The sequence below is a fragment of the Tiliqua scincoides genome, chromosome 8 (genome assembly GCF_035046505.1).
Source record: "Tiliqua scincoides isolate rTilSci1 chromosome 8, rTilSci1.hap2, whole genome shotgun sequence".
NCBI lineage: Eukaryota > Metazoa > Chordata > Lepidosauria > Squamata > Scincidae > Tiliqua > Tiliqua scincoides.
Genome location: NC_089828.1, coordinates 30,242,881 through 30,263,268, shown reverse-complemented (window position 1 = coordinate 30,263,268; position 20,388 = coordinate 30,242,881). Strand labels below are relative to the sequence as shown.

At 44.8% G+C, this 20,388-nt stretch overlaps 2 protein-coding genes across 3 annotated transcripts; one reads left to right on the top strand and one right to left on the bottom strand.

Annotated features, from left to right (window-relative positions):
• Nucleotides 1-1,388: 1,388 nt before the first annotated feature.
• RPL36 (ribosomal protein L36) lies at nucleotides 1,389-7,610 on the bottom strand. The gene is made up of 4 exons (XM_066635906.1): nucleotides 7,518-7,610; nucleotides 5,893-5,987; nucleotides 2,719-2,853; nucleotides 1,389-1,532 (listed from the first exon to the last, which is right to left on the bottom strand). The coding sequence occupies exons 2-4, from the start codon at nucleotides 5,983-5,985 to the stop codon at nucleotides 1,443-1,445; spliced, it is 318 nt and encodes a 105-aa protein (XP_066492003.1). The 5' UTR covers nucleotides 5,986-5,987; nucleotides 7,518-7,610; the 3' UTR covers nucleotides 1,389-1,442.
• Nucleotides 7,611-7,710: 100 nt separating this feature from the next.
• USE1 (unconventional SNARE in the ER 1) lies at nucleotides 7,711-19,458 on the top strand. 2 transcript variants are annotated; one of them, XM_066635989.1, is made up of 8 exons: nucleotides 7,711-7,849; nucleotides 12,555-12,604; nucleotides 13,239-13,317; nucleotides 13,722-13,874; nucleotides 15,049-15,063; nucleotides 15,536-15,542; nucleotides 16,464-16,663; nucleotides 16,926-19,458. In XM_066635989.1, exons 1-8 carry the CDS (start codon nucleotides 7,721-7,723, stop codon nucleotides 17,106-17,108), a joined length of 816 nt encoding a protein of 271 aa, XP_066492086.1. In that variant the 5' UTR covers nucleotides 7,711-7,720; the 3' UTR covers nucleotides 17,109-19,458. The 2 variants fall into 2 exon arrangements, with proteins under 2 accessions (XP_066492086.1, XP_066492085.1); XM_066635988.1 differs by lacking the exons at nucleotides 15,049-15,063; nucleotides 15,536-15,542 and adding an exon at nucleotides 15,106-15,136 and having other exon boundaries at nucleotides 13,722-13,869; nucleotides 16,501-16,663.
• Nucleotides 19,459-20,388: the final 930 nt, after the last annotated feature.

Below are 20,388 nucleotides of genomic sequence, written 5' to 3'. Positions count from 1 at the left end.
TTTTTGTTAAGACTTAATTAGTTAAATGAAACTTGACCACAATCAGGGGACATAGATTAAAATTGAGAGGCAAGAGAGTTAGGACAGATAGAAGATACTTCTTTACCCATTGTGTAATCAATCTGAGGAGCTCCTTGCTACAGGATGTGGTAATGGCAGCTGGCCTAGAAGCCCTGAAAAGGGGATTGGACAGTTTTATGGAGGAAAAAGCCATCACAGATTACAGATCATGATGGGTAAATGCAACCACCTGGTTCTAGAAGTAGGTTATCTCTGAATACCAGTTGAAAGGGAATATAGGAGTTACCTTGTTTTGGGTGGCTCCCTGAGATAGGGCCACTGTGAGATACAGGAAGCTGGACTAGATAGGCTTTTGACCTGATACAGCAGGGGTTTGCGGAGGCTCCGTGGTGGAATCGTAAGCACCAGCCACATTGGGGAAGCCTTTGCTGCTGCACAGCACTCTCCATGTTGGTGATTGCTGTTCTAGATCACAGCATACTTGGGTGGATGTTCTTTGCAAGAATCCCAGCAACTAGGTGTAAAGTATGAGAAACTTATTCCTTCTGTACCTCCATGTGTTTTATGAAAAACTGTAACCAAATATGACTACAGGATAAACTAGTATAGCTATAGTAAAAGTTAGCAAGCTTTAAAAGTAAAATCTACTCCTAGTGCTGCAAGGGGTCATACGTATGAACCAGAGCTCACTTTTATTGAATCAAACCACTGATCTGTTTCTCAAACAGTAGGCCAGGACCCACAGGGTGGGTCACAAGCCAATTTCATGTGGGTCCCCATTCATTTCAGTATTTTTAGTATATTAGACTTGATGTCAACTTTGTATGTGACTGCATTTGGGAAGATCTGTACTTTTAGGCAATGATACTTATGGAGGGTTGCAACTGATTGTCATTCTGAACAGCTTTAAGCAGTAGATTGAACCTGTGACTTCATGGATGTAAAGCAGAGCTATGATGGCATCAGGATAACCTGTCTTGTACAGAGTTGGCTAATTGGTCCATTTCAGTCTCTATGAAGGAGCTTAGGTAAAAGCTCAACACATACCTCCTATCCAGTGCAGAGGTCCTCATTTTTTGTCAGATGTTAAGTCATGGAAGAAAACCACAGCCAGCAGGAAACCCACCAGGTGTGTTAAGTAAATATCACCTATAACAACCACATCTGCAAAGCTACAACTCACCAGCATCCTCAACCCTCCTGACCTCTGTGGCAATTTGGAGGCACCCAGAAGCTTAATCTTCTATTACTTGGGCAAGCTCTATAGAGCACCTTTGGAGGGGGGATCTATAAGAACCTTTGCCATATACTAACACTGCTTCCCCATCCCCTGGTGTTTCAAAGACACTTTACACACTGCTTGCTGGTTTTGTCTTTTTCAAAATAAGCTTTATTGGGACACAGGAAAAAGCGAAGGGGGTTTAGTCCTTCTTGGCTGCTGCCTTCCTCATTGCTGCCAAGACATTGCTGAGTTCTTCACGCTTCCTCTTTGCCCGGATGTGAGTCCCCACCTGTGGGGTTAAAAAGGCAATGGCATCAGCACCCCAGACTTAGAAGCTGTTGGAAACTGATTTTTCAAGGAAAGAGGGCTTTCTTTATGCAGGCTGCTTAATGAGTGACTCTGAGGAAGTGACCTGGGCTTGAAGGAAGCCAGCTGGCAGGATAGACCCTCAGCTAAGACCACATCTTTGCTGGCATTGGTAAGCATGATTTATAACCTAGCACAGCTGTATGAGACTGCTGTATCTCAAAAAAGCCCTCCCTGTCCCAGAGTTTACTGTTCTGCTATGGCGCTGTATGTTTTTCAAACAGAACATGTCACAGGGACACTCTGGGCAGTTCCAGCCTTCTGTGATGCTGGACAACAGATGCAACTGTCCAGAGTGTCCCTGTGACATGTTCTGTTTGAAAGACACATGATGTAATGGCAGAACTGTAAGCTCTGCTCACGGGATGGCTTTCCCCAGCCCGTGGGCTGAGGTTTGGAGAGTCCTAGCCTAGCATATGAAGAGGACTCCAAAGAGAAAAAGGATCAATTTGCCATAATGCAAGGCTTTGGAGAGGTTTCAAAACCATGAAAATCTATTGCTGTAGCATCCCCAAAGTCTAGCAAGAAGTTGAAAATCAATCCCTACAGGTTCTCTGCACATGTGAAGATTTCAGAAAGAACCATATCTACAAAGATCTCTCTTTCTTCAAAGTCTCTGTAATACAAAGGCTAATAATAATAATGGTATTTATATACTGCATTTCTGTTCATCAGATTACTCCTCTGACTTTATTCAAGGCGGTTCACATAGGCAGGCCAATTCTAAACCCGAGGGGATTTTTACAACAGAAAGGTACTATCTTTCAAGAACCACACAACATTTCAGATGGCTCTTTCACAGTCTGGTATCACTTCTGGCCCCCAGCTTCTTCGCTCACACCAAAGAGCGGGTGCAATAACTTTGCTCAGCTTGTCAGCTGCTTCAAGGTCTCTCGAACTGGCGACCTTCAGATGTTATCTTTGGGCTAACAGAGGCTCTATCCTCTAGACTTCCTGCTAAAGTAGAAGGAGGCGTTCTACTTTGTACTGGCCAATTGAAGCATATGGGTGGCTTAAAATTTTGTGGTGGTTTCTTGGGCACTGCATTTGTAGACAATATAGCCCCCAGCACCATTCCTCTCTCCCCACCTTCTCAGGTCAGCACTCACCCTCTTCTTTATGAATTTCAGGGCTCGCTTATCTTTTGAGACTTTGAGCAATTCCATTGCTCGTCTCTCATATGGCGCAAATCCACACACTTCCCGGATCATGTCCCGTACAAACTTTGTGTGTTTGGTCAGGCGCTGCAAGAAAAGAAAAGAAACTCTGTGCCTTTCCCTAGTATTTGATTTTTCTCCTTTGTGGTAGGGGCTGTGCAGAAGGGCCAAGTGCCTGTATGTAGCCTCTGTGCCTGGTAATTACAGTTAATTAGGGAAGATTTTAATTTGGGGTACACAGCCCTAAGTGTGCATTTCAGAAAAGCAGTATTTAAATTACTGATTTATAAACACACACACACATATTATATAAACTATATGAATTATAGATACAATAAGGTCAAGACCTCACTCCTAAGAAACTTACAATATAAATAAATGGGGAAGAAAGATAAATGTGAATAAATTCTATTTACACATACTCAAAATCCAGTTAGTGTTAGGAATGATTACAAAGACCTACAAAGAGAAAAAAGCAACTTTTTTTAGTTGCCAAGTATATTTGAATGAATTTTAGAATATTTTTGGGGTGCTGAATCCAAAAACGGCTTCAGTTTTGGTAGTACAGTGTAGCCACTTTATATGCAAATTCAATCAGCTTTCTTGTGAGGAAGCAGATGCCATGTCTTCCTCAAGAGGAAGATCCTTGAATCAGCATATAAGATGGACATGCCATACCCCAAAACTAGTTAATCAGGCAAAACCGATGACATATTTGAGTTCAGCACAAATACACCCAAGAGCATGTCTAACTTTTAAGACAAGAAAATGTGTATAGGTTTATTCACTTAATGAGGATATGCAAAAGATCATGCATGGAAAAGGGTGGATTTTAGAAGAGATATTTGGCATGCAATGGTGGAAGTAAAGATTGCCAAGACACAAGGCTATAACAGCTCAGGAGAGCTTGAATAAGAGGTTTTGACACAGGTATAAAGGGGAGCCAAAAGCAGTATTGGAGGTAGTAAACAATGGGAACCATAGCAAAATAGGGAGAATGCCCAAGGCCTGGATGGGGGTTGATGGTCACCTATGTAGGTCCAAACTAGAGATGTAAAATTTCCAGAAATTTTGAAGTTCAGGAAAAAACCCAGTTTTTGTCTGGTTTTTGGGGGGGAAAAACAAACTTTTGGAAAAACTGAAAAATGCTATATTAGCACTTTTTTTCCTTTTCCAGATTGAAAGTCATTCTGTTACTTTTGGAACATAAAGTATGACTATGGACAATTTGACTTGGCATAAAATTATCACAACTAGTATATTAAAAATATAGTGTATCCAAACAATTACTACAACAGAATTTACTTTTTAAATATTTATTTGCAATTGCAACAAATGGAACAACAATCTCCTGAACTGTTTACTAGTTTATGTGGAACAGACAAAAAACTCCACAAGACAATTTTTAAAAATCCAGAAGTAACAATTATTAATATTTCCTCTCCCCAGTATTAAATAAAAATTTAAAAAACCCATTCTCATAAGAAGAATTGAAGAGGGGCGAAGTGTATAGAAGGGAGTGGGACTAAGTTTCAATGACAGGGCATGAAATTTAATCAGAATCATTTTCTGAGGTGCAATTATCAGTATCAGAGCCCAATCCTGGGCTCAGCACCATGGCTTCATGCTGCTAGGCTAGTGCGGGGCGGGCGCCCAGCCTCCGCCACTCAGCCATCTCATGGAGGGTAAGCAGGGGCGGGGAAGGGGGTGGGGAGGAGGCATTCCAGGGAGGGGGAGGCCGGTGGGGGGCGGAGAGAGGGGGGGAAGGCATGCTGGGGGGAGGGAGCAGGTCTGTGGAGCTCCACAAATGGCTTTACCTTACTGCCTACCAAAGCAGTAAAGTGAGTAGCCCCATTGCAGGGCTGCTTCCCTTACCCGGGAGAAGGGGACGAAAGTCTCCTTCTCCTGAGGTGCCGCCTGAGGCTCGGTGCCCCAGGCAGCTCAGGATTGTGCTGTCAGTCTCTGCTTCTGCAGCTACTTTCTTGTGTCTGTCATTATCACAGTTGTTATGGACTAAAAACTGAAGGTTTGCCTGGATTGAAACAAGCTTCTCTACCCTTTCACATGTCAGTTTATTTCTTGATTTAGTGTGAGTGTTTCCAAACATAGACCAGATTCGTTCACATGCTGCAGAAGATGGAGGAATCTAAAGGCGGTGAGAAGTAAGAGGAGTCAGGCTATGTTGTGCAAAATCCTTGCTACCATGTTGCAGGAGGAATATGTTTGGCAGAATCCCAGACTGCATTCCAGGACCAAATCCCTGAAGATGTTCTATATTCTGCAACATTTGAAAATACCTTCCCAACATCAAGTCCTAAATGTGACTTGCTTGTCCTCAGTGCACAAAAATCAGAATAATCTGATACCATACATATTTTTTAGAAATGATCTGGAAAATATTTGAACACCTTATCTTAAAATATTTTATTCATTATGTTAAAATAAAACATTCCATATTCAATTTTCTTTTCTTTTTTTCAATTTTTCAGAAAAAAACAAACAAGGCTTCTGGAAAAAAAACCCTTTTTTCCTGAATTTTTCCTGTTTTATTCCAGGCCTTCACATCTCTAGTCCAAGCATTTGTAGAATTGTGTTTGTGGTTAAGAGAAGGCGCCTAACCTGTACCACCTGAGGCCTATGCCTAGTTTACAACCACGACACGTAACAGTACCAAAAGAAAGATATAATCTCCTCTTTTGTCTCTGCCCTGCAGGGCTACTCAACCATCCTACCTCCCTCCAGATTATAACCAGAACACAGGAACACTGTAGCAGATCCAGATAGTACTACGGGAAGACAAGCAGACAACTAGTGTTGTTAAGAATCACCAAGTTCTCACCCTAACCTGCTCCAGTATGAGCTTGATGTTCTCCTGAGATCCTTAAAAGAGAGCTACCTAACTCATGCCTCATGCATCAAGTGTTCAAGCTGGATTTTGACTGGTCATCTAGCTCTGCTGTAAACAGAGTACTCTTGGTTCCACTTCTATCTGTACAATTGGGTATGTATGACAAGAGAGTTTGGATTATGGTGAATTCATCCTGCTCAGAAACTAGGGCTGGGAATAAGTAGGGCAGGCAGAGCCCACTGTTTTGAGGACTGTTCCATTGCCAACTCTAAACTCACCCCACGGCGGCGGCAGTGCCGCGGCTTCACCACATTCTTGGTCACCTTGTGGCCCTTGTTCAGGCCAACGGCCATTGGGTAGCGGATCGCCATGGCTAAGGAAAGAAGGAACATGAAGACATGAGAATGTTTGCTTTCTCAATGTTTCTTGTCTTTAGATGCTGTGCAAATAGTTGCGCCAGCTGCAAGTTAAAATTTTCAGAGCAAGCGATTTTGGGCATCTTATAAATATAGTTTATTCCAAACAATTCTTAAGTCTAAGTGAACTGATTAACACCAAACAACTCAGGATTTCTGAATGCAAGTTAAACTAAACCTTAACAGCCTTTGAACTCCCTCCATCCACCTTGTCAAATGAGTTTTCCTTCATTCTCTCTCAATATTTACTTAGACCACCAAGACTTCTTGGCTTAATACATTACCTGTTCCCTTTTTAAAAAACCTCCTCCCATCCCAATGCACAAAAAAAGAACAAGGATCAACCCCTAAAGTCCCACTCATGCACCCATTTGTCCCCCTTCTCTGTCTCTGAGGAAGCTTGCCTTCATTCACAGCCACCTGAACTTTTCTAGCCATTGTCATCAAAGGGGCTGTTCTGGCAAGGAGCACTGGGTTCAAATCCCTGGTTTTGCCTATGAAACTCAATGGGTGACCACACTGGGCCAATAACTCTCCTCCTGCCAACCTACCTCACAGGGTTGCTTGGGGGATGAGAAACATAAACCAGAGACACTGCCCTAAGCTCTTTACATAGAAATGTAATAAACGATTTAGAACTGTTTAGTAGGCATATTTTTGTGTTACTTGCACAGAGTTGTAGGTTCGTTGTCATATCTTTTTCAGGACACTATAATTAATGCAGGATATGATGTTTGTTCTCTCATCCTCACCATTAAATACAGAATAAAATAAGGAAATAGGAAAAGTGAATGATGCCTTCAGAAAGATGCCACAAAACCAACAATTTGTAATAATCCCATGGCTCTGATCGAGCCAAAGATAACCTAAGCACCTCTACGCGCCCCTAATTTCAGTGGGAGAGAATGAAAGCCCAATCCTATTCAATTCCCTAGGGCCGGTACAACTGTGCCAATGGGGCATGAACTGCATCCTATGGTGGGGAGGCAGTCAGAGGCCTCCTCAAGGTATAGGAACATTTGTTCCCTTATCCTGGGACTGCATTGCGGTTGCACTGGTGCTGGAAAGTTGGATAGGATTGGGCCCTGAGGCTGCAATCCTACCCACACTTTCCTGGGAGTAAGCCCCACTGCCTCTAATGGGACTTACTTCTGAGTTGACATGCACACGATTGCATGTCAACTCAGGGCTCTAACTTTCCTTTGGGTATAATGGGGCTTCCTCCCAGGTAATTCACAAGCCTTACACCTGAGTAAACAGGTACAAGGCCATGAAATATATTTTAAGGCCTCCCAGTGGAAACAACTGGGCTGTGCAAGTGCTGGGTCGTATTTCTCATGGGGGGGGTCACCAGCCGGGGAGGGGAAGGCAGCCCCTCCCCAGACTCCTTACACTCCAGGCAGCACACTCCCCACCACCTCTCTCGACACTCTCCAGACCTCTCGGTCGCTTCCCACCAGAGGATGGACGCGGATCCACAGACTCACCTAGACTCGCTGCACAATGGAGGCCACGCCGGAAGAAGAAAGGAGAAGTTGCGCGCGCAGCGCCTTCTTGCAAGCCCCAGGAACAACCATAGAGTCGGTGTGAGGGAAAGTCACCCAACAACCATAGAGATGACAGGTATGGTTTCTACAGAACGGAAGTAGCAAGCTCCATGGTTCCACTTCCGCCTTGGAGAGCAGCAGCCATGGCGGAGGCGCTTGGACTGGGCCCGACGCCGGTTTCCCGTGGGGAGCTCAAGCTGGTCCGGCTGCTGAGCCGCTGTGAGGCGCTGGCGGCCGACAGGCGGAACCCGGACGAGTGGCGGCTGGAGAAGGTGGGTGGGGGGTTCAGTCATCCCAAGGGAGGCCCCTCCCCATACAGTGTCCCTTATGACCCCTCCTGGGACCGTTGGGCGAAACTTAGAGGTGCCTCCTGTCTGCAGGCTGAAGGTCAACAGGGAGAGTTGTGGCCCATCCCTCTATGACTAGGTCTGGGGGCTTGCTGTATGTCCTAAGGCACAGTGGAGAGGAAGCAGGGAGGTGTGGTGGGTGGGGAGGCAGAGCCTCCCCACTGGAATCCTTTGGAAAGCACCGCCACCACGTGAGGTGTGCAAGTACTCAGGGATGTGCGGTGGTTGGGGAGGCTGGAGTCCTGCAGAAAGCACCACCGCCGTGTGAGGCACCCAAGCACCCACAACCCACGTGCGGGTTGTGGGTGCTTGGGTGCCTCACACTGTGGCAGTGCTTTTCACAGGACTCCAGTGGGGAGGCTCTGCCTCCCCACCCACCACACATCCCTGAAAGGAAGATACTAAACAGTAGCAGTCTCGCCTTACATTCACATTGCCCTTCTCTGCTGCCCCTTGTCGGGCTCCTGAGTTTCTTTTAACTAAGCTGCTCTTTTTCCTATAGCTTCATCTCTGTAAAGCGGAAAGCCACCCAAGGTAGACCTTGTGGCCTGCCTTAAGGGTAGAGTTGGGAGATGGCAGCCTTACGCAGTAGAGAAAGGGTGTCAAACTCGTTTCATTCAGCGCGCCGAATGGCATTCATGATGCCTGCTGAAGGTCCCAAAGTGATGTCATTAGGCAGGAAGTGACGTCATTAAACAGGCCACAACCAAAAATAAGCACTTTTTCTCACTTAGGAACTCTAACTGCAAATGACAGAAGAGAAAAATACACAAATCTTGATTATATTTCAAGTTATGGGAGAGTCCAGTTTTCACGTGGGCTGCCCTTTCTGCAATAGCACTTCAGCCCTGCTCAGCAACTGAGAGCATGAGGGCCAGATAGAAAGCTTCCATGGGCTGCATCCAGCCCCCGGGCCTTATGTTTGACACCCCTATAATAGAGTATGTCACCCTTAGGATTGCCAGTGGGTTTTCCACCACCACCACCACCCTTCAGTATCTGGTAGGGCTTTTAATAGCTATGTGGTAGGCATGACATTCATCAGATGAAGCCCTTTCTCATCCCTGCATTTCCATTCTGGCAAAAGCTACACTTGTGGGCTTTTCAGCAGTCATGCAGATGCCAAAGGGTTTAGGGATATTTTGATGTAGGTGAAGGAATAATAATCTGTAATCTAAGGGCCTTTGCAATATAATAATTTTCAGTTTCCCTTGGGAGGAACAGTGGCAGTTAAAGGGTTGTTGTAGAGGAACATACAGAAAGAGACTTAGTGCTTTGCCTGAAACATTGGTACCTGTTATGTTTTTACGTACAGAACATAGCATGCGTATGACAATGAATATACTGTATGTAAGGTTGCTAACTTTTATGCCCCTTTATTTTTAGCAGTGCCACCAGAAATCCTATTATGGAGTTCATTGCTGCTTGCTTGTGTCAAGAAAAGTTGTACTTCTTGAATTTTTGCCTTTCAGTAGAACTTTAAATGGTGCAGGAGCCTTTCCATGGGGTGGGGTGGAGGGTGAAATACAACTATATATCCCTTGAGAAGTGCAGTGCTCGAGTTCAGGCATTGATACACCCCCCAAAAAGGCAATTTGAAAATGTTGCCAGTTCATATACGTCCATCTCCACTGGAGGTTCAGATGGCTGAAAATGTGCCTCGTGGCATTTAGCCTTCTTATTTGGAAGATTTATACTCTGGTAGCTGCCAAATTGTACACTCTGATACTACAGAAAATACTGTAGTTAGCCTGCCAGTCACCATTAGGTGTCGCCCTCAGTTTGTGCAATAGGTATCAAGTTTGACACTGGCTGTTGCTTATGTGGACTTCTATGCTTTCCTAGGGCAGACGGGGCGGGTAGATTACAATGTAGGGAGGAGCTTGACAAAGTGAACCCTCCCCTATTTCTGATCTTGAGATGCCACGTTGTGGAGTACACTGTGAGAACAGGAGTGGTATGATGACTGTAGACTGATGTGGAACCCAGATTTAGATCCTAGCTCAGTGGTGAAGCTCTCAAGGTGGCTTTGGACAAGCCACTGTCTCTCAGCTTGACCTACATTTGTGGGTTGGTACAAGGGAAAGATACCAATAAATTGCCTCCATCACTTTTTACCTTGCAGATGGAGGGGGAAGGACTCAGCAATCTTGTGCTCTTAAATTGGGATGTGAAAAGGATTTGACCTTGTTGCAGCTTTTATTTCTGTTCTTGAGCTGCCCAAATGCTGCTTGTGATCAAATTGCAAGCTTGCCTTGTTTCTATGCTACAGTGGGCCACAGATTTCCCCACATACCCACTCTTGTGATTTCAGAATTTAATGTGGGAGAAAGAGAACCCTCAAGAGTCTAGTTTACCTGAGTATTTTATTAATGCACCGCTTCCAAGGCAGATTTTATTCCTCAAGATAGGCTTTGGGCCATAGCAGGGAGGCCCATGACTCAGAACAGTTTCTGTTATACAGTCTGCAGTGAGGCTAAAAGAACTGGGGGGAGGGGTCATTAGTTAACTGAGAACTGAGTTAGATGCTAGCAGAGCAAAATACTGATATACCATTTTTCTGATGGTGAAAAAAGTTAACTTTATCATTATAGCATTTCACATTTTTACTGCATTACAGATAAAAGTCTTGATGTTACCTTTCATTCTGTGGCATGTTTGATTTTTAGCAAACAGTTCTTGGTGCACTAGGAAGAGCCTTTGGGATGTTGTTTTTGTTGTCATCAGAAACCTGCTCTTTAAGAAACAACACTTGCACACTGAGATTCTCAGAGAGCAGCCCAGTGCAGTGCCTTGGGTCAGCAGACTCCAAACTAGAGACCACTGCACATCAGAAAATCCTTCCCCAGCGCAAACATAGCTTACTGTTCTGCCAAGGTGCCTCTTCACTGCACTTCCAATCACCCCCAACCTTTGCGCCGGCCAGCGGTGTCTATCTGGAAATCTGGGCACTAAGCTGCTAGGATTATGGAACCTGGAAGCAGCTGGCTGACATGAAGGTTGGAGGTGATCAGAGACACAGAGAAGAGGCTCCCTGGTGGAATGGTAACACTCAGGGGAAGTGTTACCGTTTGCTTGGAAGGTTCGCAGTGGGTGCCAGATTCGGCCCACAGGCCAGGGTTTGACGCCTGCTGCCTTAGAGAATCTTATGCTGTGCTTGTGTTAGTATGGACACATACTAACAACTTACTAACTAACAACAACATAACACATACTAACAACATACTAACACATATGGACAACTTGTGGAATTTGTTGTTGTGGAGTTTGGCAATGGCCAATATCTGAGAAAACTTTAAAAAAGGTTTAGACAATGTCTCAGAGGACAGGTTTGTCACCCACTGAACCTCCTTGTTATACATCTGAGCTCCAGTTGCAGAGGGGAAACAGCAAGAGAAGGCTGTTGCCTTTGTGCTTTGCTTCTGAGCCTTCCAAAGCTCAGTTGGCTGCTGCTGGAATTGGTGTCGGTCTGATCAAGCAAGGCAGGTGTTATACAAAGGGCTAGTCCTATTGAATGTCACTTCCTAGCTTTATGCTTTGCTTCTGAGCTTTTCAAAGGCATTTGTGGGTGTAGCAAGAGTTTCAATCAAGGTCGACTACCAAGGCTTTGATTAATGCCAGAGCGCCTCCTCTGTGAAGCCTAGGGGCACTGTGAGCTTCCATGTGAGTTATGTGCTCTGTTGTCTTCTGGAGGTGCAACTCCTTGGCCTGTGGGTGCCAGAGAGACACACCCAGAGTAGCTCTTTTGGACTGCTCCTCAAGCTGCAGGAGCTGCTGAGCAATTCTAGGCTGCAGCAAAAATGCCCTTTGGGGAGTTCCCAGAGTTGGAAAGCTGAGTTTGTGGTTCTTATATCCCAGCCTATAAGCTGTGTCCCTGAATGGTACAGGGAAGAGTCATCCCCCCCCCCCCACACACACACAAACAAGCCAAGTCCCATTGTACCTCTTTCTCTGTACTCTCCGCCCAGGCACTGTTGGCTCCCACTCTGGCATTTGGCTTAGTGCCTCAGTTCTCATTACATTTTCCTTGGAGACGTGTGGATTCCTGTTGGCTGCCTTGGGTGGGTGGATCATGTCTCTTCTGTGGAAGTGCATCTGTTCATCAATTGAGGCTGGTGTTTGCTGCTGCTGCTACAACCACCCTACTTGTTTGCTGTTCCACTTGTCTGCTTCTGGCAGCCCAAGCACTGGGGTGTTGGGGGAATAGTATCCTTGATCCTTTAGGAGCCATTTTGAAAGTGGTTTGCAGGCTGGATGGCCCAATCAGAATCATGTTAGATTTTTTTCACATCGAAGGCTCCAATCCTTGTATATAAGACTCATTGATTTCCTCTAGGTGCTGCAAGTCTCAAAGGAAAATGGTGCTTGCTGTTGCAAAGAACCTGAGATTGAGATTTTCCTTCCCTATCCCAAGGGCTTGTGGGAGGGGTGTTATTGATGCATCTAGTTTTGCCCTCGCCACAACTCTGTAAAATCATGGCTCAGTTAAAACTGCCTTTTGAGCTTTGGGGATGAATGGCCACTTGCAGCTGGATCTCCTATATGCAAACGGGGCATCAATGTTGAGTACTTCCAATTGGATAGACTCGTGGCTCAGTTACTCAAATGCGCTCTTCATTTTTATCCTCAGTATGTAGCTGCTCTGGAAGAGATGCTCCTCACGCTGAAGAAACACTCCAGGTGAGGTGATTTCTGTGGAATTTACAAGGGTAGTCTTGAACTCTGAGTGAAAGAGACCCAATTAATAGTTCTCCTAGTAAGGCAAGCAAGGCCTTACTTATACGTACTGATCAGCGGCTATCAATAGGTAATCATTGCTTTAAACTGCTGTGTGCCAAAATACACTGCAACTGATATTTGTAAATCAATTTTTCTGTGTCTGCAAAGGCTGGGCCACTGAAGGTGAGAGCAGACGCAATGAAGTGTATGATAACACCTATGTGTCCCCAAGTCTGAATTACTGTGTACTGCCCTTTGTTCTTGTAAGAGTTTTACTTTTTACGCAATATGTTATGAAACCTTACTAGTAAAAGCAGTACAAGAGACACTAAAACATTTTGATGGTTGTCATGTGATAAAATTACCTTCCAGCTAACAATGTTGTAAAGAACAGACTCATCTTCTGTCCCAGGCAATCTGTCAAGCGGGTTTTATTCGGGAAACTGCTATTGTATTGATTTGTGTCCTCTACTCCCTCCCACCCACCCTGGTCTTTTTTACTCTGGTTGTGTTGGCTGTGTCTACTTTATGGGAATAGGAAAAGCAATGTGGGGGAAAGAAATACAATGATTTGTCCTGGGATGGTTTCTTACAGCAAACCAGCTCCTGAAGTTCTAAATGAATATTCTCGCAAAGTGGATTTCTTAAAGGGGATGCTGGAAGCAGAGAAGCTGGTAAGGACCTGTCATTTTGGCTGTCCACCATGTAGGAACAAGTTCATTTTCTGGCCCTTGTCTTGGGAACTTTTGTTATGGTGCCTTCCCATGGTGGAAGACTCATTTAGATTTCAAAGCTAAATGCCAGTTGCGTATATCGAGAATGCTATATGGAACTTACATGTACATAGCAAGCATACTACTGAATATCAGTTGCTGGGATGCAACAATGGAGGAGGGCAGTTGCCTTCCTGCCCTGTTTTTGGGCTTCCTGGAGGCATGTGGTTGGTCACTTTGGGAAGTAGGATGTTGGATTAGATGGCCGTTTTGCTGTGGTCCAGTGGGGATGATCTTATGTTGGGTGACACACTCCCCTTCCTTCTTTTCTTCTTTTCTTCCTTCCTTCCTTCCTTTCTTTCCAGACATCATCATCTGAAAAGGCACTGGCGAATCAGTTCCTGGCTCCTGGACGGACACCCACCACAACCAAGGAGCGGACCCCAGCAACCAAGACAGTCCATTTGCAGACAAAGGCCCGCTACACGGGCGAGATGAGAAGCGAGCTGCTTGGTACAGTATGTCCTCTTGGTCAAGTGTGCCACCATACGCCTCTCTCTCCAAAACGAGCCATTTTGGGACAGGTGCAGGGTGGTGGTTCTGTGGTGGCACTGCTTTGCCAGGTTGGAAGCCACTCTTTTCATATTTACATCTGCGTTTCACTTGGTGGTCTTTCCAAAGTGAGGGAAAGAAGTTGTTAATTTTCTGTTTCAGTCAGTTATTTATATCCTTTTTAATGTCAAAGTTGTCAACCTAGTTAGGCTTGGTCAAGGTAGGCTATAAAGTTACTGTGTTGTAGGGATGAGATGACAGGAGGGGTTTTGTGTCTTTCTTTTGCAATCCTGGAGAGGTTGGTACTGGCATGCAGGGTCATCACTGTCAAGGCCATGAGTAATTTTATCCACCCCAATATCACTGAACTCTCTCCTCTTCCCTTCTTTCTGCTTCCCTAGGACTTTTCATGTGTCACTGGTAAGTGTCAATTGGCCATTCTTCACATATGAGCTGTTGCTCACAGAATGAAAAACTTGACTGTCCAGCATTTTTTTAATAATTACATTTATTTCCCACTCTTACATGGGCTTTTCATGATTTCATAAGTTGTCTCCTGCTGGATCAGACCAAAAGTCCACCTAGTCCAGCATGTTGTTTCCCATAGTAGCCAACCAGATACTTCTAGGAAGTCTTGAAGGAGAACTTTTGAGCAAATAGCCCCCTCCCATGGTTGCTTCCCAGCAATTGACAGGATGGTGTAGTGGTTCTGGAAATTGACCTAAACCTGGAAAATTCAGGTTCAAATCTCCACTCAGCCATGAAGCTTCTTGGATGACCTGGTACAAGTCAATATCAACCTCACCTACCTCACAGATTTGTTGTAAGAACAAGAAGAGGAGAAGAATTATGTATACCATCTCAGGATAGTATACATAGTTCATCTCTTCTTGTATAAATATGTGTATAAATATGGGCAGTATAAAAACGTGAAAAATAAGTACTGCCTCACTATTGATAGATCTATTCTCCATGAATTTCCTATCTGATGGGCTGATCAGATTTGCTTACTCATTAATGTTACCATTGTGCCTTTGTTTCTTTTGGGGTTGCCTCTGGGCAGAGTTTCCTGTCTGGCTGGGTCTTTGGTTCTATTCTTGCATCTCTTTGGCAGCATTTTCTGGTTTCCTGGAGAAGCAGATTTCAAGCCAGGAAGTTTGAAAGCAAAATGTGTTTTTTTTTTCTTTTTGTCCTCAGATTTGGAAGAGATGAGTTTGAGGAAACGCACGTGAGTGTCAGGGGCATTTGGGTATGCTCTAGACTATGATCTAACTGACTTCCTTTATTATATCTGGAGATTCTGCTGAGTTTGAACAGGGAAAGAGGAGGGTGAGGCAGCCTCATTTTTCCATTTCCAGGAATTCCAAATACTTGCCATGGACCCATTACTGCTTGCTTCCAGAGGTCACAAATGTTGGCTTTTCTTAGTAGAGGGCTCACAAGGTAGGTAGGGTCTTCTTTCATTTGTGCTAGGATAGGGCGGAACAGGAGAACGGACTGGCTCAAGAGGGGGTGGGACTGGTGGAGGCCTTCTCTGCTAGTTCCCAAGCCTTGTGTCAGGCTTGGAAGCCCAACACAGGGCTTCTCAAGTTTGCACTAGTGATCTCACTGGTGCAGACTTGAGAAGCCCCATTGTGAAGGCTGGGGCTTTAATCGGAGTAAAGGGATGAATGTCCTCTTCCCCCAAAGAGACCTCTGGTGGCTTCCCTGGTCCCGCAGAATACAGCTGTAAATTAGGCTGTAAGTCCTAGGCTGTAAGTCAGCAGTTCTCAAACTGTGGGTCCAAGACTCACGGGTGGATTGTGACCCAATTTTTGATGGTTTGTGAACCTCCAGGGCAGATTTGGCTATGTACATCAAGGGTTAAAGGAGCTTACCATTACCAATCACCATTATAACCACACCACTTGGCATTTATAAATCAGGCAGCAGCCACTATGGCCTCTAAAAGGTTTTGAGTACCACTGCACTAAGTCATAGGTCCAAGGTTGTTTTGTTTTGGCAAATTGGGACATGGCTCAGTAGGCTTGAGGGAAGTGTACCTGTCCAAGGAAACAACCTGAAGTCAGAAGGAAGATGAAGATAGGGAAGCAAAAGGGCTCCTGCAGAAAGGAGCAAGGAAGTTGCAACTTGCTAGCAGTTTAAGAGTGTATCCCAGGGACAGAAAGTTAGCATTAACTTGCCCTAGCTGAACAAATGGTTGGGTTTCTTGCCCGCCTGGGCCTGAAAAAAACTCTGAAGGAGTTAGAGAAGTGCAAGACATGCACTGCTTTAAGCATGCCCAAGGCTTGCTCCTCCCTTGATTCAGTGTTGGCACCTGACATGACCCTCATTAGGGTGATGGCATATGAGGATTACTCTCCAAGGGTCTTTGACATAGAAGGGCACCATTCTGCTTCCTTGTGGATGACCCAAACAGGGCTGACTTGTCATCTGGCTTAAGCTGCAAGAATAGTCTAGGTAACTTTTTAGATTAATTTTTATTTATGGCAAGTTTTCAGGAATTACCACGATAGTTAAAACAAGATATAGTGGCTATATATAGGTAAGTCTAGTGCCAGTGAGGAAGGCTGTTATCTTGATGTTCTGCAGGGGCCCCCTGCCTGATGAGAAGCAGTCAGCTGCTGAACTGGATGCAGTTCTGCAGCACCACCACAGTATCCAGGAGAAGCTGGCTGAAGAGATGCTGCACCTAGCACGTAACCTCAAGAACAACACACTGGTGGCGCAGAATGTGATTAAGCAAGATAACCAGGTATGGCCTGTCAGAAGCCTCTATGCCCTCTTTCAGCTGTGGTGGATCATGACACAGCACTTGGTCCTGGTCTGAGACAATAAAAGCCAGGGAATAACACAACAACATAAAAAATGTGTTTTAGCGTGGTTGATTAGTGCCCCTGACCCTCGTCCCAATGAATTCCTGAGTTGTGGCATACATGTGGAGCACGTATCTGCTCCAAAAAACCACACGTTTCCGTGCAACTCACAGCAGCGCACTCCCTCTGCTTTTGTTCTAGACACTGTCTCATTCACTCAAGCTGGCTGACCACAACTTTGAGAAGCTGAAGGATGAATCTGACCGCCTGGAGCAGCATGCCAAGAAATCCGTTAACTGGCTCCTCTGGCTGATGTTGATTGTTGTGTGCTTTATTTTTATCAGCATGATCCTGTTTATCAGGATCTTCCCAAAACTGAGGTGACTTCAAAGTTGTAGCAGCAGCCTAACATCTTCTCCTCTGAAGTTTCAATCACAAGATGTGTCTCTAATAACTAAGAACAATGGAAGAAAGCTTCATTCCAGCTGGTCTACATAATTTGAGCTGTTTGATTTTCCTTTGTTTGAAGAAAACCAGGATGGAACTATTGCAGCTTGGGAACTGTCCAATTTGTTTGAATGGGAACGCTCTTTTGGCATGGTAGGACAGTGGAGGTCCTTGCTAGCAGAGGAACTGAGAAACATTGTATAATTGGTTTGTATCTCAAATGCGTATACCTGTGAACAGAGTGTAATGAACTGAGGGGAAGACAGGCCTTGTGCTCACAGACAGTTGAGGCAAATTACATGTGCTAGCACCTTTTCAGACTGCGGGGTGAGGGGGAGAAGTTGTGGTTGAATGCTCCTCTATAGAAAACAAAAATCCTGCACATTCACGTCTAATACATCAGGAAGAATAGGCTTCTGAAATAATTTTTTGTGTGCAGGAATTTCTTTTTTTTAAGGATATGCAGAAGTATTCTATCTATGAGCTCCCCACCTGTAATCTCAAGTGGTACAGTCCAGGTGCAAAGCTACCACTTCATTGCTCTTTGTGAGCACCAGGCCTCAAGTTACTGAGCTGTTTGCAAATGTTGTGCTATTACTGAGAAACTCATTATCATGACTGACAACACGGAATGAAGGGTTTATACATTAATTTTCTTTTTACAAGCTTCTTGCCCACCATTGCAGAAAACTAGCATCTGTGGTTGGGGCCTAAATGCAGTACAACTTAATTGACAGGTGGAACAGACCTCCATAGGAAGTGTTGCCAGCCTCTTTTCACACCTCCTGACATTCCAGGTCTAGTGCCTACATGTACACAGGTGCAGCAATGTAAGAAACTTTAGTTACCTTGACTGCAGGTAATTGCAGTGAACTCCTTTCTACTTTTTTTCATCATAATGGTCCATTCCAAGGATGATAGGAGAATTAAACATTGTTTTGGCCTCAGCTGGCCTTCAGGCAGCCCTGATACATCAATCAATTATTGGCTAAATTGGAAATGATTCCCTCCCTTCTCTTTCCATGTTTCCCCATCATGAAGCAATGACAGGGAGAAGAGGAAGGCAAGTGTTCTCTGTTGTTTATGAGCATTCTCTCATTAGCAGCAGCCCTGAAGGGAAATGACCGGGCCTGTGGTTAATAATCTGTGGAAAACAGCATCTCCCTGAGCTGGGCCCCAGTATACTACTGAACCACAGTAACTTGGTTTTTATCACTTTCTTATCCCCCCTCCCTCCTTTTCATGCTCTTCTTGGTAGAGCTGCTTCCCTCTGTCAATGATGAACCTTTAACACACCACAAAATAACGCATTGTACTGAACAGAGTGCTTCTGTATATTGATTCAGAACGAATGGGCTGACTGCAGATGAGACTAGCAATTAATGGGAACAAAGTTAATCACTAAAAGATGTTAATCTTATTGCCAGCTTGCATGTCACAACTTGTACACTTAAATCAGACTAGCTATAGTCATGTGCTATGCCCCCATTGAAGCACCTTGGAGGGCAGCTTACCACCCCTCTGAGAATCGTGAAGAATTAGTGCTGCCCTAACATGAAAGTTTTTTTTTTTCCATGCAATGAGCATGAGGCATTTTCATGGAGAGTGGGAGCAGCCTGTATTGTTATCACCAGGATCTCTCTGATCGCATCATGTGAGAGGAGGGGGTTGGGGAAGACTTGGCAGAGCTCCACCTTTTAGCAATCAAGAATCTAACTAGATTCAATTCCCTCAGCTCTGTATGGTTACTTGGCTGTGCCATTCCTACCTATTAATGTGATGGCCAGGAGAGAAACATTAAAGAGGATCTGATAACTTCCTGTCTCAACTACAGAATGCTACCGGGAAGTCTTCCCTTTACACATAACATGACAAGATCTCCATCCTCCCAACACTTTCCCATCAGGGGCTGGGCCCGGAAGGAAGGGTAAGGATAGAGCATGACGCAGAAGTGTTTGTGTTCCCAGGCTCAGAATTTGTCTAGTGTCTTGTAGAACAGGGAAGGGTCACGTTCCCAAGGACCTGACAGGCTGGTGACAGACAAGGATATCCTCTGACTTTGGGAGTCTGATTGACAGGTTTTGCCAAGGGGTATGGGGGAGGATAGAATAGACTAATGTGTACTCAAAATGACAAGATTGGTGCTGTTGTATTTGAGAAAGTATCCTTTTCTCCATCTTGTAAGAGAATCTTATGTTGGTGCGCCATTTGATGCAAGATGTTCATGTCATGTGCAACTGGGTATGACACTTACTATGCCTATACTGTACTATCTTTTGGAATTCCACCATGTGATCAGGCTGCTGATTTGTTGATCCTCTTTAGCATATGATGCCCACAACAGAAAAAGGGGGAAACAAATGCAATCCTATACTCCAGCTAAGCATATCTGTATCCTCTACTAGTCCAGGACAAAGGAGGAGGAACAAAGAGCTTGAGAAACCCTAGAGAGGTATAATCCTGTCAGCCGCTTCCATAGCACCCATGCAACCCTTCTAGCATGTACTACTTGCAGAATGCAGGCCACAGAAGGAATCCATCAAGGCAAGGCAATAGGGACATTAGCATACCACACACGCATACGTGGATGTCAGAGCATGTCCCATTGCACCAAGGGGGCAAAAGCAGAGAGGAGCTATGAAGGCTATGAAGGAGATCAAAATTTAGATCTCCTTGAACACCCCTCTAGCATCTAATCAATGAATGCCATTTTGATTATATGACACCAAAAAAGGAAGATACTTCCCTTGGGAAAGGACAGGCATGTAGAATAGGCACAGGGCAAGAATTCATGATTCTGTAGGCAAACCCATCAGTTGGAAAGATTCTTTTTGCTGGAGAAACCAGGAAAAGTTGCAAGGAAAGCCTCAATTACATTCAGGCAAACAAAAATGCTAGTAGCTTACTGAACAAAAACCCAGACTGGGAACTGGGCAAGCCAGGTTCAAGCCTATCTAGCAGGAATGTTATAATCAAGGCCAAACTCACCTTTGCATGCCTTGCAAGAAGCACCTGTGGCATAGATAAGAGGAGAAAGAGGCAAGTCTTGGCTCCTCACTGATAGCCCAATCCTATACATGTCTACTCAGAAGTAAGTCCCATTAAAGTCAATGGGGCTTACTCCCAGGAAAGTGTGGATAGGATTGGGCTGTGAGTCTACAGGCCAGCTCCCTAACCACTGCCCTAGTAGGAAACATGCAGAGAGCACCTCATGGGG